Here is a 21542-nt window from a genome sequence, read left to right as displayed (position 1 = left end):
TCCCAATGTCCTCAATAATAATAATATACACATCAATGTCCCAAGTGCAATAGTGCTAGTGCAAATAAATAAATATTACAGTGACAGTCCAGTTGAGTTAATGGATGGAGGGGGGGGGGGGGGCGTTGACTTGCAATGGATGGAATAGTGTATAGTGCAGCAATGCAAGTCCGGTTCACAGTTATTGTTGTAATGGAGAAGTGGGAGTTATGTCACCGGGGGTTGGGGACGGGGTGTGCGAGGGGGGGGGGGGGGGGGGGGGGGGCGCGGGGCGGCAAGTTGATGTTGATCGTTGAGCGGTAATGTCTCAATGTCTTGTTAATGCGGTACTTAGGACTGGCAGGACTGGTTTGTACACATACCTTCTATACATCTGTAGAGGCGCCACACGGAAGCTTTGGTCACATTGGTTGGTGGTAACATTGCAGTGTAATCCTTGTGACCAGCATGACGACCAGGCAACACGATCGCATGTAGGACGGCATAGTTGATCAGAAACGTGACGACCCGTTTTATGTCGGCCAGAGACAAAAAACGCTTGTGGGTCCGCGGCTGTTTCTTCCTCTCACGTGGTGTCAGGCCATCCGTCTTGTAGTGTTTGAAAAGGCTTTTGAGAAGCCCATCGCTGATCCTAAACAAAAATGCAATTTTAATATGAATATAGAATACCGTCACTCAGTTCATTCCTAAACTAAGATAAGATATTCCTTTATTGATCCCCTTGGGGAAATTCAGGCATCATAGCAGCATGTAAAGCAGTAAAAATACTTTTTTATTTTCACCACAGTGCAACCGTTTTGAAACTAATTTCAGATCTAATTGTTCCTACATGTTAACAATAGGGAAGAGATACTTGAAAGCCTTTCAATATTTGTCAAAAACTACCTTTTGTGTTATATTATCCCGAATAATAAGCGTTATTAAAGAAATTCATACAGAACTATGAACCTTGAACCCGATAGATCCCTTCAGGAAGTGTAGTTTTTAAGAATTCCAACGCTAGCGATGTGCATTACAAAATGGCCGCAAAAAAGCCTACAATTCCCAAAATATCCAAAATGGACGCACTCACTGGTAGAATGGCCAAATCGAAAGGTTTAACTATCTAGACACTTTTAACCTATTGCTAAACTAACGTATTGATGATAATATACATTCTACATGCCATTGTGACATGTTCATGATGTTAATACTTGAATTACGTTTGAAATTAACATCGCTACTTTTCTGTCCTGTAGATCCGATTGTGGTTACACACCACACAAAACATACATCTACATCTACGTATACAATACAATATACAATCATAAATACACGTACCCATAAATAAAACAGAACGTTGGACGACAGACGACAACGTTGTGGAATCTGTATGTTGTCCGTGAAGCCACGCGTACGCCGTTGACTTTCTTGGTCTTTTGAGTCATCTCTGAAACATTTTTGCACGTTCCAATAATCGACAACAGACACATGTCCCTTTATTTTGGTGTCAACGACGCGGTGTCCAATCTGTTTTGGTAGATTAAGTCAACCGACAGTTTTTTTTAACAAGACGAGGCAGGTCGTTCGGAATTTTCCTTTTGCCGTTTCTGGCAATTACAATCGAAAGCTTGTATCTTTCTGAGTTCCTCTGCTATTTCGCTCTCCACCGTTAAACCAGACATATTTTCAACTGATCGCATGGTCGATTCAGCTGAAAAGCCCAATGCTACAGTTTTTTTTTTTTTAAATATATTTTTTGCCGTTTCTATCACTTTATTTATTCTACTGGGCAGTCCAGTAGAGAGAGACAGAGGAGGAATGGGAGACAGAGTGGGGGAAAGACATTCGGCAAATAACGACGGGTTCGGGAGTCGAACCCAGGTCGGCCGTGTCGCGGCTGAGCGTGCTATGTGGTTCGCCACTGGGGCGCCCCCAATGCTACAGTTTCAACGCAAATCTATTTTTCTTCATCCTCATCTTCTGCAGCCGGTGCTATTTAATCTAAAACAAGTTTGTCTCCTCCTTCTTCCTCCTCGTCGTCGGATGATGGTGATTCCGATACAGGCCGCTCATCTGTACTGTCACAGTGTATGTAGTCCGTAATGAACTCATGCATTAAATCCGAGGGGTCAATATTTCTTCCTTATCTTCCCCTGTTGAGAGCAGCTGACAAGCTCTGTGCGTCCATCATTAACGTTAATGTCTCTGTGTGAATGTTACCTGGGCTCAGTGAATCTGAATATAAACAAAGTGTGGGCGTACCTCTCAACGCGCAGACTATTCACATGCAAAAATGCCCCCACAGGCTACCTGCAGAGGACAGACTTCTGTCTCAAAACAGCCTTTTTTAAACACAGAATTCTTACAATTAGTTATTATATCTGTTCGCTGTTATACTAAATATGTTCTTCAACACTAACTGTAATTATATATATATTAGAGCTGGGCCGTTAACTGCGTTAACGTGCTGCGTTAACGCTATACTAGTATCGCGCAATAATATAATTAACGCATTAATCTAAAAATTTTTTTTTTTTTTTTTTTTTTTTACCTTTATTTACCCAGGGTAGGTTCGCTGAGCACAGATGCTCTTTTTCAGGAATGCCCTGCTTCACATTCACACAGTTCCATTCACACCTGGGAGCTGCCCAGTACAACCACAGTTGACACCATTGGCCACTGAGCAACTCCACTGGAGCAGTTGATTCAAGCCATGTCACATAGTTCAAGTTTGAAATGATTCTTTCTGTTTTGCTCCTGCGAGTGTGCTAGATACTGTACTGTACTGATAATATTATTTATTTGTGTTAACTTATGAATAAAACAACTTATTAAACACAACAAGTACATCTTATTGAACATTATTTTGATATTTCATTACCAATTATCATAGCAAAACAGCTTTTTCAAACTGTCTGTAATGCATTTTGGAAACGGGAGATGGGCTCATGGTGTAATGGGCCACCTGGCCTGAGAAACATAAAGGAAAGAAAAAGTAAGGACTTACTTCTGGTCATTATTTGGGTAGAACACACATATTTTGAATGCCTTCGGCAGGTTTCTTTTTTTTTGAGCCATTTTAATCTAGATTAATCTAGATTAAATCCAGGATTGCAGATAGATTAATCTAGATTAAAAAAATGTATCTATGCCCACCTAATATATATATATATATATATATATATATATATATATATAAAAAACTGAAAATAACAAAACAAAAAATAAATAAAAAAATCCTTTTTTTGAAGAACCCAAGACGCCGACTTGTAGGCACGGTCGCTGGTCTCAATCACAATAGTGATGATCTAGCGTTGATTTCAGGAAGATCCGATAATCAGGTGAAAAATGACAACGTGTTTATTGAATTACACAAAAACGCTGCTTTCGTGTCTTTTCCCTGGAATTGCTCAGAAGCGGCCGGTCTATGTTCATATTCAAAACGGTATCAAATGGAAATGTACGGATGAAAAAATAATCTGTTTTTAGCATGTTGACCAGAAGTAGCTCAATGAGACTCGACGGCGTTATTAGACCCATAGCGATACTATAAAATATAGGTTTAGTTCTACAAACTAAAACTACGTTTACATGGGGTTAATGGGCGCACGGAAGTGGTCACTTCCCGGAAGGGGCGTGGCACTCAATGTGTTAAGTAGGTGAATCGGTTCCCTGAACCAAAAATAATCATGGTATGTCAGGGGGACCCGATGCACACTTAATGGACGTTTTCATCCATCTTATATAGGGTGAAAAGAGGAGTGTACATGTTTATGGCATGACAGTTGTTGGCCAATTAAATTCATACACGCAGGTATAGTGTACTCTGGGTTCAACACAACAGTGGCGTGATAGTGGTGTGATATTGACACAAGGGGTAGACAGGGGGGTACATAGAAGTGGGGGTAAGTGGGCCTAGTTCAGTTTTGGGGACATAATGACATTTCAGAGAATAACAAACATGGCTCTGTTTGTAGAGCAAACCTTTGTACCTGTCATGCTGTGCCGTTCGAATCAGAGAGGGCACGTTCTTATGAATACATATGATACAGAAATGAAGTACATTTTGCTATTGTATTTAGAAATGACTGATAACATATAAAACTTTCTTTCATAAGGGAGTTTTTATTGTTGCAGTGCAGAGTGATGAAAAGTGATGAAGAATTGCAATCGGTTGTAATTTAAAAAGAAACTAGGAAACAAAAATGGCCTCCACTGAGACAAATCAGAAGCAAGACGTTGGTTTCCCTGCTACTTCCATCATAAGCTCTGGAAAAACATACAAACCTGAGAGCTCTGAACTGAATGGAGTGGGGTGTAAAGTTTCTTATACCAGTAAAAGCAGGAGGTTCTTTAGGGTTTTAGACCATATTTTGGGATAAAAGGGATTTTTGTTATATTTTGGGTGCAAAATGAGAACATAATATTTACAATATTGAAATTAACATTCCTGATATGTAAGCAGGTGCTGCACATACTGTATGACGTGAATGAGATTGGGTCCTGTAGATTCCCCCCCTTTCCTCTACTCTAAGCTCTTTGTCCTCTTCCTCTACTCTAAGCTCTGTCCTCTTCCTCTGCTCTAAGCTCTTTGTCCTCTTCCTCTGCTCTAAGCTCTTTGTCCTCTTCCTCTACTCTAAGCTCTTTGTCCTCTTCCTCTGCTCTAAACTCTTTGTCCTCTTCCTTGGCTCTAAGCTCTTTGTCCTCTTCCTCTGCTCTTTGTCCTTTTCCTCTGCTCTAAGCTCTCTGTCCTCTTCCTCTGCTCTAAGCTCTTTGTCCTCTTCCTCTGCTCTAAGCACTTTGTCCTCTTCCTCTGCTCTAAGCTCTTTGTCCTCTTCCTCTTCTCTAAGCTATTTGTCCTCTTCCTCTGCTCTAAGCTTTGTCCTCTTCCTCTGCTCTAAGCACTTTGTCCTCTTCCTCTGCTCTAAGCACTTTGTCCTCTTCCTCTTCTCTAAGCTATTTGTCCTCTTCCTCTGCTCTAAGCTTTGTCCTCTTCCTCTGCTCTAAGCTCTTTGTCCTCTTCCTCTGCTCTAAGCTCTTTGTCCTCTTCCTCTACTCTAAGCTCTTTGTCCTCTTCCTCTGCTCTAAGCTCTGTCCTCTTCCTCTGCTCTAAGCTCTGTCCTCTTCCTCTGCTCTAAGCTCTTTGTCCTCTTCCTGCATTCTTTCATTTATTTGCATTCATCTAAAAATGTTTGGACCTTATGGTGTTCTTGTTCTGTTCTTGACTTATTGTTATGTTTTCTTCTTGACTTGTTTAAAGAAGATCTGTTTGATTGATTGATTGAAAAGTTTATTAACATATTGCAGAATGGGTACAGTACAGTACAGCTCAATACATACAATTGTTAAGGGGATGCAGACCAGAGAAAGACTTTCGTCTTGTTTACATCAGGGTCCCCCATTTTCAATTCATCATAACATATATGACATACATGACATACAGATAGACAGTACTGCTACATCTATACATGTATGACATATCAGATTTGCAAATACAGTACTGTTTGTGATACAAAAGTGTCCAGAAAAGGAGTGTATATACATTTGGCGTAGAAACTGTACATTGGAGGAGGTTGGTTGGGTGGGGTGGGGTTGGGTGGGTTGGGTGAGGGCTGTACATTGGAGGTGGGGGGGGGGGGGGGGGGGGGGTTGGGTAGGGGACAGACACACATTTTACACTGTACATTGGAATATTGACAAAGCCTTACTTGGTCATTTACTGTACAACTAGGTTAGGACATTTGTAGGGGCCAGTTTCGAATTGCAGTCTCACGTAGGTGTTTTTTGAGAGTGTTTTTGAAGGTGGGTAGTGATTCACATTCCTTTACAGCTTTAGGCAGGGCGTTCCACATTGATGTGGCATAATTGCGAAACGTGTTTAGTCCCTTGTTTGAGCCGAATCTGGGTTTTACATGATTTGTGGAGCTCCCTCTGGTGTTGTGATCGTGGTATTCACTGACCTTTGGGAAGTATTTTGACATGTACATGGGTACCTTGGTCGCGTAGTGTATCTTGTAGACCAGGCCCATTGCAAGTTGCTGTACTCTGTCGGCCCATGGGGACATTAACGTGTGTTGTCGGGCCCTATAAATAAATTTGATTTGATTTGACTTCCTCTACTCTAAGCTCTTTGTCCTCTTCCTCTTCTCTACGCTATTTGTCCTCTTCCTCTACTCTAAGCTCTTTGTCCTCTTCCTCTACTCTAAGCTTTTTGTCCTCTTCCTCTGCTCTAAGCTCTTTGTCCTCTTCTCTAAGCTATTTGTCCTCTTCCTCTGTTCTAAGCTTTGTCCTCTTCCTCTGCTCTAAGCTTTGTCCTCTTCCTCTGCTCTAATCTCTTTGTCCTCTTCCTCTGCTCTAAGCTCTCTGTCCTCTTCCTCTGCTCTAAGCTCTTTGTCCTCTTCCTCTGCTCTAAGCTTTGTCCTCTTTCTCGGCTCTAAGCTCTCTGTCCTCTTCCTCTACTCTAAGCTCTTTGTCCTCTTCTGCTCTAAGCTATCTGTCCTCTTCCTCTACTCTAAGCTCTCTGTCCTCTTCCTCTACTCTAAGCTCTTTGTCCTCTTCCTCTGCTCTAAGCTCTGTCCTCTTCCTCTGCTCTAAGCTATTTGTCCTCTTCCACTACTCTAAGCTCTTTGTCCTCTTCCTCTACTCTAAGCTCTTTGTCCTCTTCCTCTACTCTAAGCTCTTTGTCCTCTTCCTCTACTCTAAGCTATTTGTCCTCTTCCTCTGCTTAAGCTTTTTGTCCTCTTCCTCTACTCTAAGCTCTTTGTCCTCTTCTCTAAGCTATTTGTCCTCTTCCTCTACTCTAAGCTCTTTGTCCTCTTCCTCTTCTCTAAGCTATTTGTCCTCTTCCTCTTCTCTAAGCTCTCCGTCCTCTTCCTCTACTCTAAGCTCGTTGTCCTCTTCCTCTTCTCTAAGCTCTTTGTCCTCTTCCTCTTCTCTAAGCCATTTGTCCTCTTCCTCTGCTCTAAGCTTTGTCCTCTTCCTCTGCTCTAAGCTCTTTGTCCTCTTCCTCTGCTCTAAGCTCTCTGTCCTCTTCCTCTGCTCTAAGCTCTTTGTCCTCTTCCTCTGCTCTAAGCTTTGTCCTCTTTCTCTGCTCTAAGCTCTCTGTCCTCTTCCTCTACTCTAAGCTCTTTGTCCTCTTCTTCTGCTCTAAGCTATCTGTCCTCTTCCTCTACTCTGAGCTCTCTGTCCTCTTCCTCTACTCTAAGCTCTTTGTCCTCTTCCTCTGCTCTAAGCTCTCTGTCCTCTTCCTCTGCTCTAAGCTATTTGTCCTCTTCCACTACTCTAAGCTCTTTGTCCTCTTCCTCTACTCTAAGCTCTTTGTCCTCTTCCTCTACTCTAAGCTCTTTGTCCTCTTCCTCTACTCTAAGCTCTTTGTCCTCTCCCTCTACTCTAAGCTATTTGTCCTCTTCCTCTGCTTAAGCTTTTTGTCCTCTTCCTCTACTCTAAGCTATTTGTCCTCTTCCTCTACTCTAAGCTCTCTGTCCTCTTCCTCTACTCTAAGCTCTTTGTCCTCTTCTCTAAGCTATTTGTCCTCTTCCTCTACTCTAAGCTCTTTGTCCTCTTCCTCTTCTCTAAGCTATTTGTCCTCTTCCTCTTCTCTAAGCTCTCTGTCCTCTTCCTCTACTCTAAGCTCTTTGTCCTCTTCCTCTTCTCTAAGCTCTTTGTCCTCTTCCTCTTCTCTAAGCCATTTGTCCTCTTCCTCTGCTCTAAGCTTTGTCCTCTTCCTCTGCTCTAAGCTATTTGTCCTCTTCCTCTTCTCTAAGCTCTCTGTCCTCTTCCTCTACTCTAAGCTCTTTGTCCTCTTCCTCTTCTCTAAGCTCTTTGTCCTCTTCCTCTTCTCTAAGCCATTTGTCCTCTTCCTCTGCTCTAAGCTCTTTGTCCTCTTCCTCTGCTCTAAGCTTTGTCCTCTTCCTCTGCTCTAAGCTCTTTGTCCTCTTCCTCTACTCTAAGCTTTTTGTCCTCTTCCTCTGCTCTAAGCTCTTTGTCCTCTTCTCTAAGCTATTTGTCCTCTTCCTCTGTTCTAAGCTTTGTCCTCTTCCTCTGCTCTAAGCTTTGTCCTCTTCCTCTGCTCTAAGCTCTTTGTCCTCTTCCTCTGCTCTAAGCTCTCTGTCCTCTTCCTCTGCTCTAAGCTCTCTGTCCTCTTCCTCTGCTCTAAGCTCTTTGTCCTCTTCCTCTGCTCTAAGATTTGTCCTCTTTCTCTGGTCTAAGCTCTCTGTCCTCTTCCTCTACTCTAAGCTCTTTGTCCTCTTCCTCTACTCTAAGCTATCTATCCTCTTCCTCTACTCTAAGCTCTCTGTCCTCTTCCTCTGCTCTAAGCTATTAGTCCTCTTCCTCTACTCTAAGCTCTTTGTCCTCTTCCTCTACTCTAAGCTATTTGTCCTCTTCCTCTACTCTAAGCTATCTATCCTCTTCCTCTACTCTAAGCTCTCTGTCCTCTTCCTCTGCTCTAAGCTATTAGTCCTCTTCCTCTACTCTAAGCTCTTTGTCCTCTTCCTCTACTCTAAGCTATTTGTCCTCTTCCTCTACTCTAAGCTATCTATCCTCTTCCTCTACTCTAAGCTCTCTGTCCTCTTCCTCTGCTCTAAGCTATTAGTCCTCTTCCTCTACTCTAAGCTCTTTGTCCTCTTCCTCTACTCTAAGCTCTTTGTCCTCTTCCTCTTCTCTAAGCTATTTGTCCTCTTCCTCTTCTCTAAGCCATTTGTCCTCTTCCTCTGCTCTAAGCTTTGTCCTCTTCCTCTGCTCTAAGCTATTTGTCCTCTTCCTCTGCTCTAAGCTTTGTCCTCTTTCTCGGCTCTAAGCTCTCTGTCCTCTTCCTCTACTCTAAGCTCTTTGTCCTCTTCTGCTCTAAGCTATCTGTCCTCTTCCTCTACTCTAAGCTCTCTGTCCTCTTCTCTAAGCTATTTGTCCTCTTCCTCTGCTCTAAGCTCTCTGTCCTCTTCTCTAAGCTATTTGTCCTCTTCCTCTGCTCTAAGCTCTTTGTCCTCTTTAAGCTATTTGTCCTCTTCCTCTGTTCTAAGCTTTGTCCTCTTCCTCTGCTCTAAGCTTTGTCCTCTTCCTCTGCTCTAAGCTCTTTGTCCTCTTCCTCTGCTCTAAGCTCTCTGTCCTCTTCCTCTGCTCTAAGCTCTTTGTCCTCTTCCTCTGCTCTAAGATTTGTCCTCTTTCTCTGCTCTAAGCTCTCTGTCCTCTTCCTCTACTCTAAGCTCTCTGTCCTCTTCCTCTGCTCTAAGCTATCTGTCCTCTTCCTCTACTCTAAGCTCTCTGTCCTCTTCCTCTGCTCTAAGCTATTTGTCCTCTTCTTCTACTCTAAGCTCTCTGTCCTCTTCCTCTGCTCTAAGCTCTTTGTCCTCTTCCTCTACTCTAAGCTCTTTGTCCTCTTCCTCTGCTCTAAGCTCTTTGTCCTCTTCCTCTGCTCTAAGCTCTTTGTCCTCTTCCTCTTCTTTAAGCTATTTGTCCTCTTCCTCTGCTCTAAGCTTTGTCCTCTTCCTCTGCTCTAAGCTTTGTCATCTTCCTCTTCTCTAAGCTATTTGTCCTCTTCCTCTGCTCTAAGCTTTGTCCTCTTCCTCTGCTCTAAGCTCTTTGTCCTCTTCCTCTTCTCTAAGCTATTTGTCCTCTTCCTCTACTCTAAGCTCTTTGTCCTCTTCCTCTACTCTAAGCTCTTTGTCCTCTGCTCTAAGCTCTTTGTCCTCTTCCTCTACTCTAAGCTCTTTGTCCTCTTCCTCTGCTCTAATCTCTTTGTCCTCTTCCTCTGCTCTAAGCTTTGTCCTCTTCTCTAAGCTATTTGTCCTCTTCCTCTGCTCTAAGCTTTGTCCTCTTCCTCTGCTCTAAGCTCGTTGTCCTCTTCCTCTTCTCTAAGCTATTCGTCCTCTTCCTCTGAGTCTACTCTAAGCTCTTTGTCCTCTTCCTCTACTCTAAGCTCTTTGTCCTCTTCCTCTGCTCTAAGCTCTCGGTCCTCTGCTCTAAGCTCTCGGTCCTCTTCCTCTGCTCTAAGCTCTTTGTCCTCTTCCTCTGCTCTAAGCTCTTTGTTCTCTTCCTCTACTCTAAGCACTTTGTCCTCTTCCTCTGCTCTAAGCACTTGGTCCTCTTCCTCTGCTCTAAGCTCTTTGTCCTCTTCCTCTACTCTAAGCACTTTGTCCTCTTCCTCTACTCTAAGCTCTCTGTCCTCTTCCTCTGCTATAAGCTCTTTGTCCTCTTCCTCTACTCTAAGCACTTTGTCCTCTTCTCTAAGCTCTTTGTCCTCATCCTCTACTCTAAGCTCTCTGTCCTCTTCCTCTACTCTAAGCTCTTTGTCCTCTTCCTCTTCTCTAAGCTTTTTGTCCTCTTCCTCTGCTCTAAGCTTTTTGTCCTCTTCCTCTGCTCTAAGCTCTTTGTCCTCTTCCTCTGCTCTAAGCTCTTTGTCCTCTTCCTCTGCTCTAAGCTATTTGTCCTCTTCCTCTGCTCTAAGCTCTCTGTCCTCTTCCTCTGCTCTAAGCTTTTTGTCCTCTTCCTCTGCTCTAAGCTCTTTGTCCTCTTCCTCTTCTCTAAGCTATTTGTCCTCTTCCTCTGCTCTAAGCTCTTTGTCCTCTTCCTCTGCTCTAAGCTCTTTGTCCTCTTCCTCTGCTCTAAGCTTTTTGTCCTCTTCCTCTGCTCTAAGCTCTTTGTCCTCTTCTCTAAGCTATTTGTCCTCTTCCTCTGCTCTAAGCTTTGTTTTCTTCCTCTGCTCTAAGCTTTGTCCTCTTCCTCTTCTCTAAGCTATTTGTCCTCTTCCTCTGCTCTAAGCTTTGTCCTCTTCCTCTGCTCTAAGCTCTTTGTCCTCTTCCTCTTCTCTAAGCTATTTGTCCTCTTCCTCTACTCTAAGCTCTTTGTCCTCTTCCTCTACTCTAAGCTCTTTGTCCTCTTCCTCTACTCTAAGCTTTGTCCTCTTCCTCTGCTCTAAGCTCTTTGTCCTCTTCCTCTTCTCTAAGCTATTTGTCCTCTTCCTCTGCTCTAAGCTCTTTGTCCTCTTCCTCTGCTCTAAGCTTTGTCCTCTTCCTCTGCTCTAAGCTTTGTCCTCTTCCTCTGCTCTAAGCTTTGTCCTCTTCCTCTGCTCTAAGCTCTTTGTCCTCTTCCTCTGCTCTAAGCCATTTGTCCTCTTCCTCTGCTCTAAGCTCTTTGTCCTCTTCCTCTAAGCTCTTTGTCCTCTTCCTCTGCTCTAAGCACTTTGTCCTCTTCCTCTGCTCTAAGCTCGTTGTCCTCTTCCTCTGCTCTAAGCTCTTTGTCCTCTTCCTCTACTCTAAGCTCTCTGTCCTCTTCCTCTGCTCTAAGCTCTTTGTCCTCTTACTCTACTCTAAGCTCTTTGTCCTCTTCCTCTGCTCTAAGCTCTTTGTCCTCTTCCTCTTCTCTAAGCCATTTGTCCTCTTCCTCTGCTCTAAGCTCTTTGTCCTCTTCCTCTGCTCTAAGCTTTGTCCTCTTCCTCTGCTCTAAGCTCTTTGTCCTCTTCCTCTACTCTAAGCTCTTTGTCCTCTTCCTCTGCTCTAAGCCATTTGTCCTCTTCCTCTGCTCTAAGCTCTTTGTCCTCTTCCTCTAAGCTCTTTGTCCTCTTCCTCTGCTCTAAGCTCTTTGTCCTCTTCCTCTGCTCTAAGCTCTTTGTCCTCTTCCTCTACTCTAAGCACTTTCTCCTCTTCCTCTGCTCTAAGCTATTTGTCCTCTTCCTCTGCTCTAAGCTCTTTGTCCTCTTCCTCTGCTCTAAGCTCTTTGTCCTCTTCCTCTACTCTAAGCTCTCTGTCCTCTTCCTCTGCTCTAAGCTCTTTGTCCTCTTCCTCTACTCTAAGCTCTTTGTCCTCTTCCTCTACTCTAAGCTCTTTGTCCTCTTCCTCTACTCTAAGCTATTTGTCCTCTGCCTCTGCTCTAAGCTCTTTGTCCTCTTCTCTAAGCTCTTTGTCCTCCATCCCTGCAGCACGGTGACGTCGGCGGTGTTCACGGTGGGGGATAACGTGGTGTCGGGGAGTGACGACCGCACCGTCAAGGTGTGGGACCTTAAGAACATGAGGTCTCCCATAGCAACCATCCGTACAGACTCTGCCGTCAACAGGTAACTATACCCTTAACCTTAAAGGTGCTATATATAACATTGAGCCACTAGATGCCCCACTAGAGCACCAGCAGCATGTCATGTCTCAACTAGCATGTTTATCCAATCAGATGGAAAAAAAATTTGGGCCACTTTCACATGTGGTCCTAAATCAGATATAGGTCTCTAAGAAGTGGGGTAACATGGGCTGACTTTGGTAGGTTGGTAGATCAGGCGGTCCACTGCGTTCTGTATGAGTTGAAGTGGCTTGGTGGCGGTAGTCGGTAGGCCAGCGAGCAGTAGTTTGAGGCGAGACATGACTGTTGATTGCGAGCAGTAGTTTGAGGCGAGACATGACTGTTGATTGCAGGAGGAGTTGAGTGGCTTCTTTTGTCAGGAAGAGGTGGATCCTTCTGACGTTGCTCAGGAAGAATCTGCAGGTTCTGGTTGTATTTGTGGCGATGTGAGCAGAGAAGGAGAGGGTATCGGTTCCAGGCTATTGAATTGTCTAGTTTATTATGAATTGAAAATGGGGGACCCTGATGTAAACAAGATGAAAGTCTTTCTCTGGTCTGCATCCCCTTAACAATTGTGTGTATTGAGCCGTACTATATTGTACCCATTCTGCAATCTGTTAATAAAGTTTTCAATCAATCAATCAGCTGTAGTGGAACGGTTTGACATTGCCAGTGTGAACGCTTCAGCATCTGTAATGAGAAAGATGACAGAGTAAAAGACGAGCCTCTTGATTCAGCATTTGGAATGGGTGAGGGTTGGGAGAAGCAGCTGCAGATGTTCTCTACCCTTTTCTCAAATAATACGGCAAAGTCTTCGGCAGAGAGAGATGAGTGGGGGGGGGGGGGGGGGGGGCTGCAGGGTGAGTGAGGAGGGAGGACATGATGGCGTGCAGTTTGTGGAAGTTCTTAGCCGAGGCCGATCTTATGGTGAAAGAAAGAGGCTTTGGCAGTAGTAATGTTTTTGGAGAATGCTAACAAGAGGTTATGATAAGTAGTGATACTTCCTCTCGGTCACTCTCGAGGTCTGTCTTTCTTCTCTCACTGCATCCGACAGACATGGCCTGGGTGTGGAACGGTGAGCAGGTTTCTTAGGCGAGGGGACAGAGAGCTTGTCGAAGGAGGTTGAGAGGGTTGAAAGGAGGGTGGAGGATGTCATATTGTGGTGTTAATGATGCTGGAGTCACAGGAGAATATGAGATCCAGCTTTGTGGGTGGGAAGCATGACAGTGGGAGTCGGGTCAAAGGATTGTAGGAGAGAGACCACTGTGGCTGATTGGGACGAGTCGGGCAGTTTGAAGTCACATGTTGGGAGAAGGGGGGTGCCATCTTCTGGGAAGGAGCTTAGAAGCATGTCCAGCTTGTCTGAAGTGTTCGAGGGGACTGTTCAAGCTGCACTCACTGTTTCTCAGTCAGATGAACGTAACCCTCTGGCTGTTGTCTTACAGAGTGTTCTGACCCCTAACCCTGTCACTGTGCTCTGACCCCTAACCCTGTGTCACTATGCTCCCCTAACCCTGTGTCACTATGCTCTGACCCCTAACCCTGTGTCACTATGCTCTGACCCCTAACCCTGTGTCACTATGCTCTGACCCCTAACTCTGTCACTATGCTCTGACCCCTAACCCTGTGTCACTATGCTCTGACCCCTAACCCTGTGTCACTATGCTCTGACCCCTAACCCTGTGTCACTATGCTCTGACCCCTAACTCTGTGTCACTATGCTCTGACCCCTAACCCTGTGTCACTATGCTCTGACCCCTAACTCTGTCACTATGCTCTGACCCCTAACCCTGTGTCACTATGCTCTGACCCCTAACCCTGTGTCACTATGCTCTGACCCCTAACCCTGTGTCACTATGCTCTGACCCCTAACTCTGTGTAACTACCCCTAACTCTGTGTCACTATGCTCTGACCCCTAACCCTGTGTCACTATGCTCTGACCCCTAACCCTGTCACTATGCTCTGAACCACCAATGTTCCCCCAACCTGTTCACCTACATAATTTCACTGAGCTGTAATTAACACTATACCTACAAGTGACTCGGATTGAGTCAAGTGTCTTCCATTGACACCACTGGAGCATAATAGTATATAAAATATTTGACTACTATTCCTTCTCTTCTAGGATAAGCGTGTCGGTGAACCAAAGAATCATAGCACTTCCTCACGACAATCGACAAGTGCGTCTGTTTGACATGTCTGGGGTGCGTCTGGCTCGCCTCCCGCGCAGCAACCGGCAGGTAAACAGGATGTTTCTTCATCTTGTCCTCAGTTCGTCACCCTCAGAGATTCAATGTAGCGTCTAAGGCTGAGACCACTTATCGATAACTGCGTGAAAAGTGGCATCACTTATCGATTTTTTAGCATGTGTAATTTCTTTTTATACTTTATACTATACTAAAATACTATGTCTTGTGGCATGTTTTATTTAAAACATCGCCATTTCATGTAAATTCAGTTGAATTGCAACTATGCACTCAATATCATCCATCACATCCAGAGACCACCGACTATAAAATGAGAAGGATCACTGTGGTAGTTTTGAATGGGGAAATCTGTAACACTAAAGATGGCGGCAACGACAAAGAATTGCTGCAAAATAAACATAAATTTGTTGTTTAAATAACAAAACAAAAAAAAATTTAAATGTATTTTTTTTAATACTAATAAAAATATCGATATTTATCGATAATTTGGTCCCGATTTATCCATTCTTCCAAATGGCATATCGTCTCAGCCTTAGGATCATCATACTAACAGCGTTTCAGCTACAATGAGGTGCTACTACCACTACTACTCTTACCATCACTGCTGCCATTACTATTACCACTACTACTAGTATTACTTCTACTAGTACTGCTACCACTAATACAATTACTATTATTAACTATTCTTCACTGCTAAAACGACTAAACTACTATTACTACTTCTACTACTATTACTAATATTACTACTTTTACTATTACTACAGTTACAGCCATTATGACTGCACCATACTACCGCGCGTCTATACTTTCCGTAGTCGCATTTCTGGCAGACGCTCTCCGATTGGCCACTGTTGCCCAATCGTGTGACGAGCTGTGTCTTTGCCCATTTCCACGTCGAACAGCCTGCAAACTACCTGGCGTTCTATCGCCATGCTCTAAGACAAACTCTAACCTTAGCCAACTTCGAAAGAGTGCCTAAGCTTAACCGTCGAAAGAACTTGCCGTCACGCTCTAAGACAAACTCTAACCGTAACCAACTTCGAAAGAGTGCCTAAGCTTAACCAGTGTAGAAACAGGCGTCGGCCAATCAGAGAGCGTCTTGCCAGAAATGCGGCTACGGAAAGTATAGACGCTACTAGCGCGGTGCCAACGGGTTAATTTGGTTGATTGCTGTTCTGTTATATGCCACCAGGAGGTGCAAAGTCTAGAAATATTTAATTCCTCTGTAGAATCACTGCGCAATCACCAATGATAACTTCCAAATGAAGCCGTTAAAAACACAGACGCACACCAATACAAACATATATTGTCGTATTTATTATAATTATAAGAGAATAAGTGTGTGTCTGTCTGCCCAGAGGGCCGCCTACTGCGTCTTAATAAACTATTGATTTATATGGAATTTGCAGCACTTTGCGCTCGTCTGCCGGCTCCGGGCTGCATTTTTTGGTTGAATTTGCTGCCTTTCGATCACCACCACACTCAAGCCTGCTTCGGGTCTCATTTGACAAGCCGTTCCAACGAGTGACCACGTCCGGTTGTAAACGGTCCTGAACTGACCAGTCATCGCTGATGGCGAAAATTGTTGACCACCATTGTAGCCAAGGAGCGTCTGCTCCGAAAGCGATCCCAGACCAGTGGCGGCTCTGCCACTAGGGGCGCACGGGCGCCGCCCCACCTGCTGTTAAATCAGAGAAGAAGAAAATAAAACTTTAGTTTTTTGTTTTATAGCCCTATAAATAATATAAACATGTTTAAAATGAATAATATTTACTCATTTTAAGTATGTTTGTATTTCCAATGCACAATATAACGTTATTATCTCAAATAAAAAACACTCGTTTTCCTGAGCAGGAAGTGACGTTTTTTTATTTTTTCGTATTTCTCGGCCCGGGCTAGACGCGATAGCGCTCCGAGTGTGCGTCACAGTTTGATCGCTGTATCCGTCACAGCCAATCAGTGCATAACGCGTTGTGCGTTGAAATATGACTGTTGGAATCCGGGCGCGATTTGAAGCGGTCTAGCCAGTAGCGTCAAGAATTTCTGTAGCCGCATTTCGCGGAGACGCTCTCTGATTGGCCGACGCCAGTATTTTTTTCCGTAGCAGAATTTCACAGAGACGATCTCTGATTGGCCGAATCCAATTTCTAATGTTCCAATTCTAGCTTATTCCTAGGTTGGTCCGTTGGTGGTAGGTAGAGATAGTTGTGTTGTTGTGACTGAGATGCATGCAGCTGTTTGTCTTAGAGCGTGCCGTGACTGCAAGTTCTTTAGACTGTTAAGCTTAGGCACTCTTTCAAAGTTGGTTAAGGTTAGAGTTTGTCTTAGAGCATGGCGATAAAACGCCAGGTAGTTTGCAGTCTGTTCGAGCGGAAATGGACAAAGGAATGTACTTGTGTTGTGCTAACAAGCTAACACTTGGCTAACAAGCTATATGGCGGATGCAGTCTGGAGACAGTGGACAGTGGTCTGGAATACATCAACAGTGGATTATACACGTTTATCAAGCTCTCCTGCCCTGGACGTTTCAACTAAACAGTGAGTCTCTCTCTCTCTCTCTCTCGCTATACACAGCTGTCTCCGCGAAATGCGGCTACGGAAAAAAGTATTGACTGTGCTTGCTGAGACGATAATTAATAGGCTAGCGATTCAAAACGCGCTGCTGTGTTGTGAACTATAACATTAATTTAGCTGCTGCTGATGCATAATGAATGAATGGTGAGTTGTTTAAAATGACAACATACATGTGTTAATTATTTGATTTGATTGATCCGAGAGACATTGCTCCAGAGCATCTCAGAGCATTACATTTTCAACTCAACCTATTAACGTGAACTGCGACCCACAAGGCACCAGCGCCAGCGGCCGCTACTGTCCCAGACGGGCGCTGATTGCAACGAGAATGGGGCAGAAGACGAACAAGTTCTTTGTTTTGACTCGTGCATCTGAATGAATGGAAGTGGATGGCCATTATGGATAATCACGCTGAATTATTGTGGTACACACATTACAAAAACCTTTGTTAAACACTCATTTTCCATGGGATTTTTATATATCGTCTTGTAACCCGAGACCTGAAGCACACAATAGGTTGAGCGTGGTGACTATCGAATGGCGGCAAATTCAACTTTCGAACAGTGTATTGGATGATCGGCGAAAAATGCAGCCCGGAGCTGACAGACGAGAGCAAAGTGGCGCAACGTGCGCGCAAATGTGCGACAGCCCGCATGCGGAAAAAATTCTTAATTTTTTTTACGTAAAATTTTTTCTGTAGTTATCAAAATTAGCACGATAAAGTTCCAGCCCTAAATATTATACTTAATATTTATTTCTCCCAATTGAAGGTTCCGACGGCCCGTCTGTGGGCAGTCGGCCCGACATTAACAGCCGTATGTTATAATCACATTTAACATGTTAAGCATTTTATGAGCAAACGAAATTCGTTAGATTGGACATTTTGATTAATTATATCAAGCAGAGAACTGAGAAATTCTGCACTACTGACTGAATTAAGTTATTTCAGAACTGTCCTGGTACTGTACTGGTACTGTCCTGGTACTGACTGCCACTGTGTCACACAGGGTCACCGGCGCATGGTGTGCTGCTCCGCTTGGTGTGAGGACAACGCCTCCTGTAACCTGTTCAGCTGCGGCTTCGACCGCCAGGCCATCGGCTGGAACATCAACATCCCTGCCCTGCTGCAGGAGAAGTGATGATGATGGGCCTCCTACAACACCTCTCCACCCACCACCACCACTCCCTGCTGCAGGAGAAGTGATGATGGGCCTCCTACAACACCTCTACCCCCACCACCACCACTCCCCAGGACACCTGCTCACCAGGTCTGATGAGCTGGATAGTTCCCTGCCCGAGGAGAACGGGAGGGGGGACTCTCTCTCTCGCATCCACCAAGTGTTCTCTTTACTGTCCGATGTGCACATTCTGTGTGGAATCTAGCCCTATGTATGCGTGTGTGTATGTGCGCATTGGTACATGCTTGTGGTTGGTTGTGTGTGCGTGCTTGTGCAATTTACCACATACACAAAAAAAAACATGTACAATAATGTGAAGGAGCCCCTTTTTGCTTTTGTGCCTCACTGTGTTTCTTTTCTGTTTTATTATTATTATAACTTTTCATAAATTTGCTGCGGATTTAAAAAAAAAAAAAAAAAAAGAGCACAAGGACAAAATAGGAGGTTTTGAGGCGAAAATCGGTTCTCATTCTCTAAATAAAACCGAGCAGACTTTTGCTGTTGTAGGCTAACATTGGAAACGCCATAAGTGAATGGATGTACCTAATCTGCTTCATGACCGTCTAATAGATTTTAGAGCTCATCCTAACCTGTGCCATTCATTCACATTTAGACATGGGTCCTCCTCACCCGTGTCATTTAGTTGCTATTAAAAGGGATACACAGGCCAGATCCTTTACATTAAGTGGTATAAAATACTTGCCAGTAGTGTCATTGATCCGTAAACCGTTGGCGTACTTAGAGTCCTGTGGTTCTGGAGTTCTGTCTGGGTTCTGAGTGAACAGGAAAGCTTCAGACGGGCAGGAAACAAAACAAAAAAGTCTTAATCCACACCACAACATGCAGACAAACGTTTTAATTTCAAAATACGGTCCTGTATTTCCTATGCTTGATTCTTCTGTACTATAGCAAGGACCGCTGATTTTGGTTGTGGATGATTAAAACATGTTGTGGTGTAGATTAACTGTTTTGAGACCCTGTTTGCTGCCTGTCTGAAGCTTCCCGGTTCGCTCAGAACCAAGACAGAACTCTGACCACAGGACTAGTAAGCTAATGGTTATGAATCGATTACACTACTGGTAAGTATTTCATACCACTCACTTGATATCTGAACTATCCCTTCAGTAAGTTCAGAAACAGTTTCCACCTAAAGCTACAGTACATGAATTTCACACATGAAAACTCTTTCTTCGCTTGTGCATTTTCCATGTGTTTGGTTCAGACTTAAGACTTCAAGTCATGGACACATGGAACGGTGGAAATAACACATGAAGTGTTCCCAAAAAAAAGAAACTATGGAAAACCCAATGGAAAATATGTGGAAAAACTGATTTATTTGTATTCTATAAGGAATCTCTGTGTTCCAGTTCTGCACCTTTTTAGAAAAACAAAAGCAAACAAAAGAAATGCAGATAGTTTTGCCATTTAAACATTGAATATTTTTATTTATTTATTTGTATTAACAATGGAGTCTATTCCGTTAACCGTATAGCACAGTAGACACTTATAGGCCTCTTAATTGTGCCATAGAAAAGACTTCTGTGCAAAGGGAACAAGTGTGTCTTTGGTGTCCCTATAGCCTGATTGTGTTGCGTGTGTATATATATATAAATGAAATTGCTTTTGAGCAAAACATTTATTGTTTTTGAGCTAATGTAGACTTCACAAACTAGCTTTTGGGGGAAGGTCCCTGAACAGTACTTTTTTCAGTAACGTGATTGTTAGTTTTACATTTCCTCCCGGTGCACTTTAGTCATCAGTATTAAGACTCAGTGTTCCAGTGTTATGTTAATGTCGCAGGGCTACAGTATATATATTCGTGTCATAGTACCTTTTAAGAGAAAAAAGAAAAGGTTAAGGCGAGACAGTACCCCCTAATAGGCAAAACTATTATTTTAATAGATATCATATAAACTAAAAAAATATATTGCAAGTTCTGAATTTTATGTTTATATATGCAAATTAGGCACTTCATTAAATATGCGCACATTTGTAGGCGATTTCGGGGATACTGTCTCATTCCAGGGTTACGTTAATGTTGCAGGGCTACAGTATATATTCATGTCATAGTACCTTTTTAAGAAACACAATAAATACAATAGCTGTACTCCGCTTGCTTTGCCCACTGCCAGTCGACATGGTTCTGCCAATAAATGACAAAAGAAATAGAATGGGAGTGAACATTGTTGTGTGTTTTTTTGGGGGATCGACACTGCTGCAAACCTTTATTTATACTCGAAAAGACAATTGAGGTCACGGTCACCCTCATTTTCAATGTTGTCAATTCTTTACAGACATTTCAATGCACACATTTCTACAATATAACAATAAATATGAATAACTATATAGTACGTCAGGACAATATCTTGTCCGTCTGTAGGTGACACAAATCTTTTTTTTTTATCCACTTTTTCTCCCCATTTTCAATTTTTCTCCCATCCCAATTTTGTATTTCCAATTCCAATTCCTATGTTGAAACTTGTAATTGTCTTTTTTTTTAAATCTACTTTTTCTCCCTTTTTCCTGTATTTTTCTCCCATCCCAATTTAGTCGTTATGCCAATTCCCCCCCTCCCCTTCCTGGTCGTTGCGCGCATTTGCCCCCCACTTGCCGGTCTAGGGAGCCCTGAAGTCTATCACATGCTTCCTCCGACACATGTGGAGACAGCCAGCCTGACAGCGAGGACTCTCACTGGGGAGGTGTAACGCGTGGGAGGATCACACTAGCCCCCCGCAGGCGCCCTGACCGACCTGTAGGAGTCGCTGTTTACAACGACCAGGACCCACCCCACCGGCTTTCCCACCCACTGACACTGCCAATTGCGTCAGTATGGACGACCGACCAAGCCGGAGGTACCGCTGGCAGTCCGCTGCGCAACCCGGCCGCCCAAACTTGTAATTGTCTGTATAGTATTATTGTCAACAATGTGGTAAAGATGTCATACAACATTCCTGATCCGTCACCCGGTCATAGTATTGTCGCTGTACTTTGTAGTAATGTTACTGTAGGCCTCCCTGTAGGGCTGTACTGAATGTAATGTTACTGTAGGCCTCCCTGTAGGGCTGTACTGAATGTTTTTTTTTTTTTACATTCGAAGCTTCAAATGTCTCGTCATATTTTATGACATAAAATAAAAGTGATTAATCTGATTAAATTAGTACTCTTTTTATTAAATCAACTTTGTTTAATGAATAACTTGTCAGTTTCGTCAACATAAATAATCCAATAAGGCACGGTTGGTACGAAAGTGATGGTGACGTCTTGATGGAGCGCCAAGCGGATGCAGATAGGCTACATCATTTATGATAAATGTTTTATTTAAATGTTTATGATGAGTCATATACTATAATAGTATAATATTAGTGTAGCCTAATCTTTATCTGCAACTGTGAAGAAAAACCCCATTGGTTAAACAGAATATATATATATATTTTTTTATAAAGAAAATTCAAATGTTGATTTAGAATTTGAACGTCAACGTTATGAATGAAGCTTCGAACTATTCGGTACAGCCCTAGTCGAGTAGGCCCTCCCTGTGTGGAGAGAGTACTGAACAGT

The 21542-nt window shown here is 43.4% G+C and overlaps 1 protein-coding gene across 2 annotated transcripts in view; it reads left to right on the top strand.

The window, feature by feature from the left end:
• The window catches only part of LOC311233839 (WD repeat-containing protein 37), a 110993-nt gene extending 89868 nt beyond the window's left edge, over positions 1–21125 (top strand). For both annotated transcript variants that reach the window (XM_084320879.1, XM_084320878.1), the window contains exons 12-14: positions 11894–12028; positions 14151–14265; positions 17814–21125. In XM_084320879.1, coding sequence (XP_084177005.1) covers positions 11894–12028; positions 14151–14265; positions 17814–17945 — 382 coding nt within the window. In that variant the 3' untranslated portion in view covers positions 17946–21125. The remainder of the gene's footprint in view (positions 1–11893; positions 12029–14150; positions 14266–17813) is intronic.
• Positions 21126–21542: the final 417 nt, after the last annotated feature.

Source organism: Notolepis coatsorum, assembly GCF_963971535.1.
Source record: "Notolepis coatsorum genome assembly, chromosome: 8".
Classification (NCBI taxonomy): Eukaryota; Metazoa; Chordata; class Actinopteri; order Aulopiformes; family Paralepididae; genus Notolepis; species Notolepis coatsorum.
Note: the sequence above shows the minus strand (reverse complement) of the source record. Positions and strands in the feature narration are given on the sequence as shown.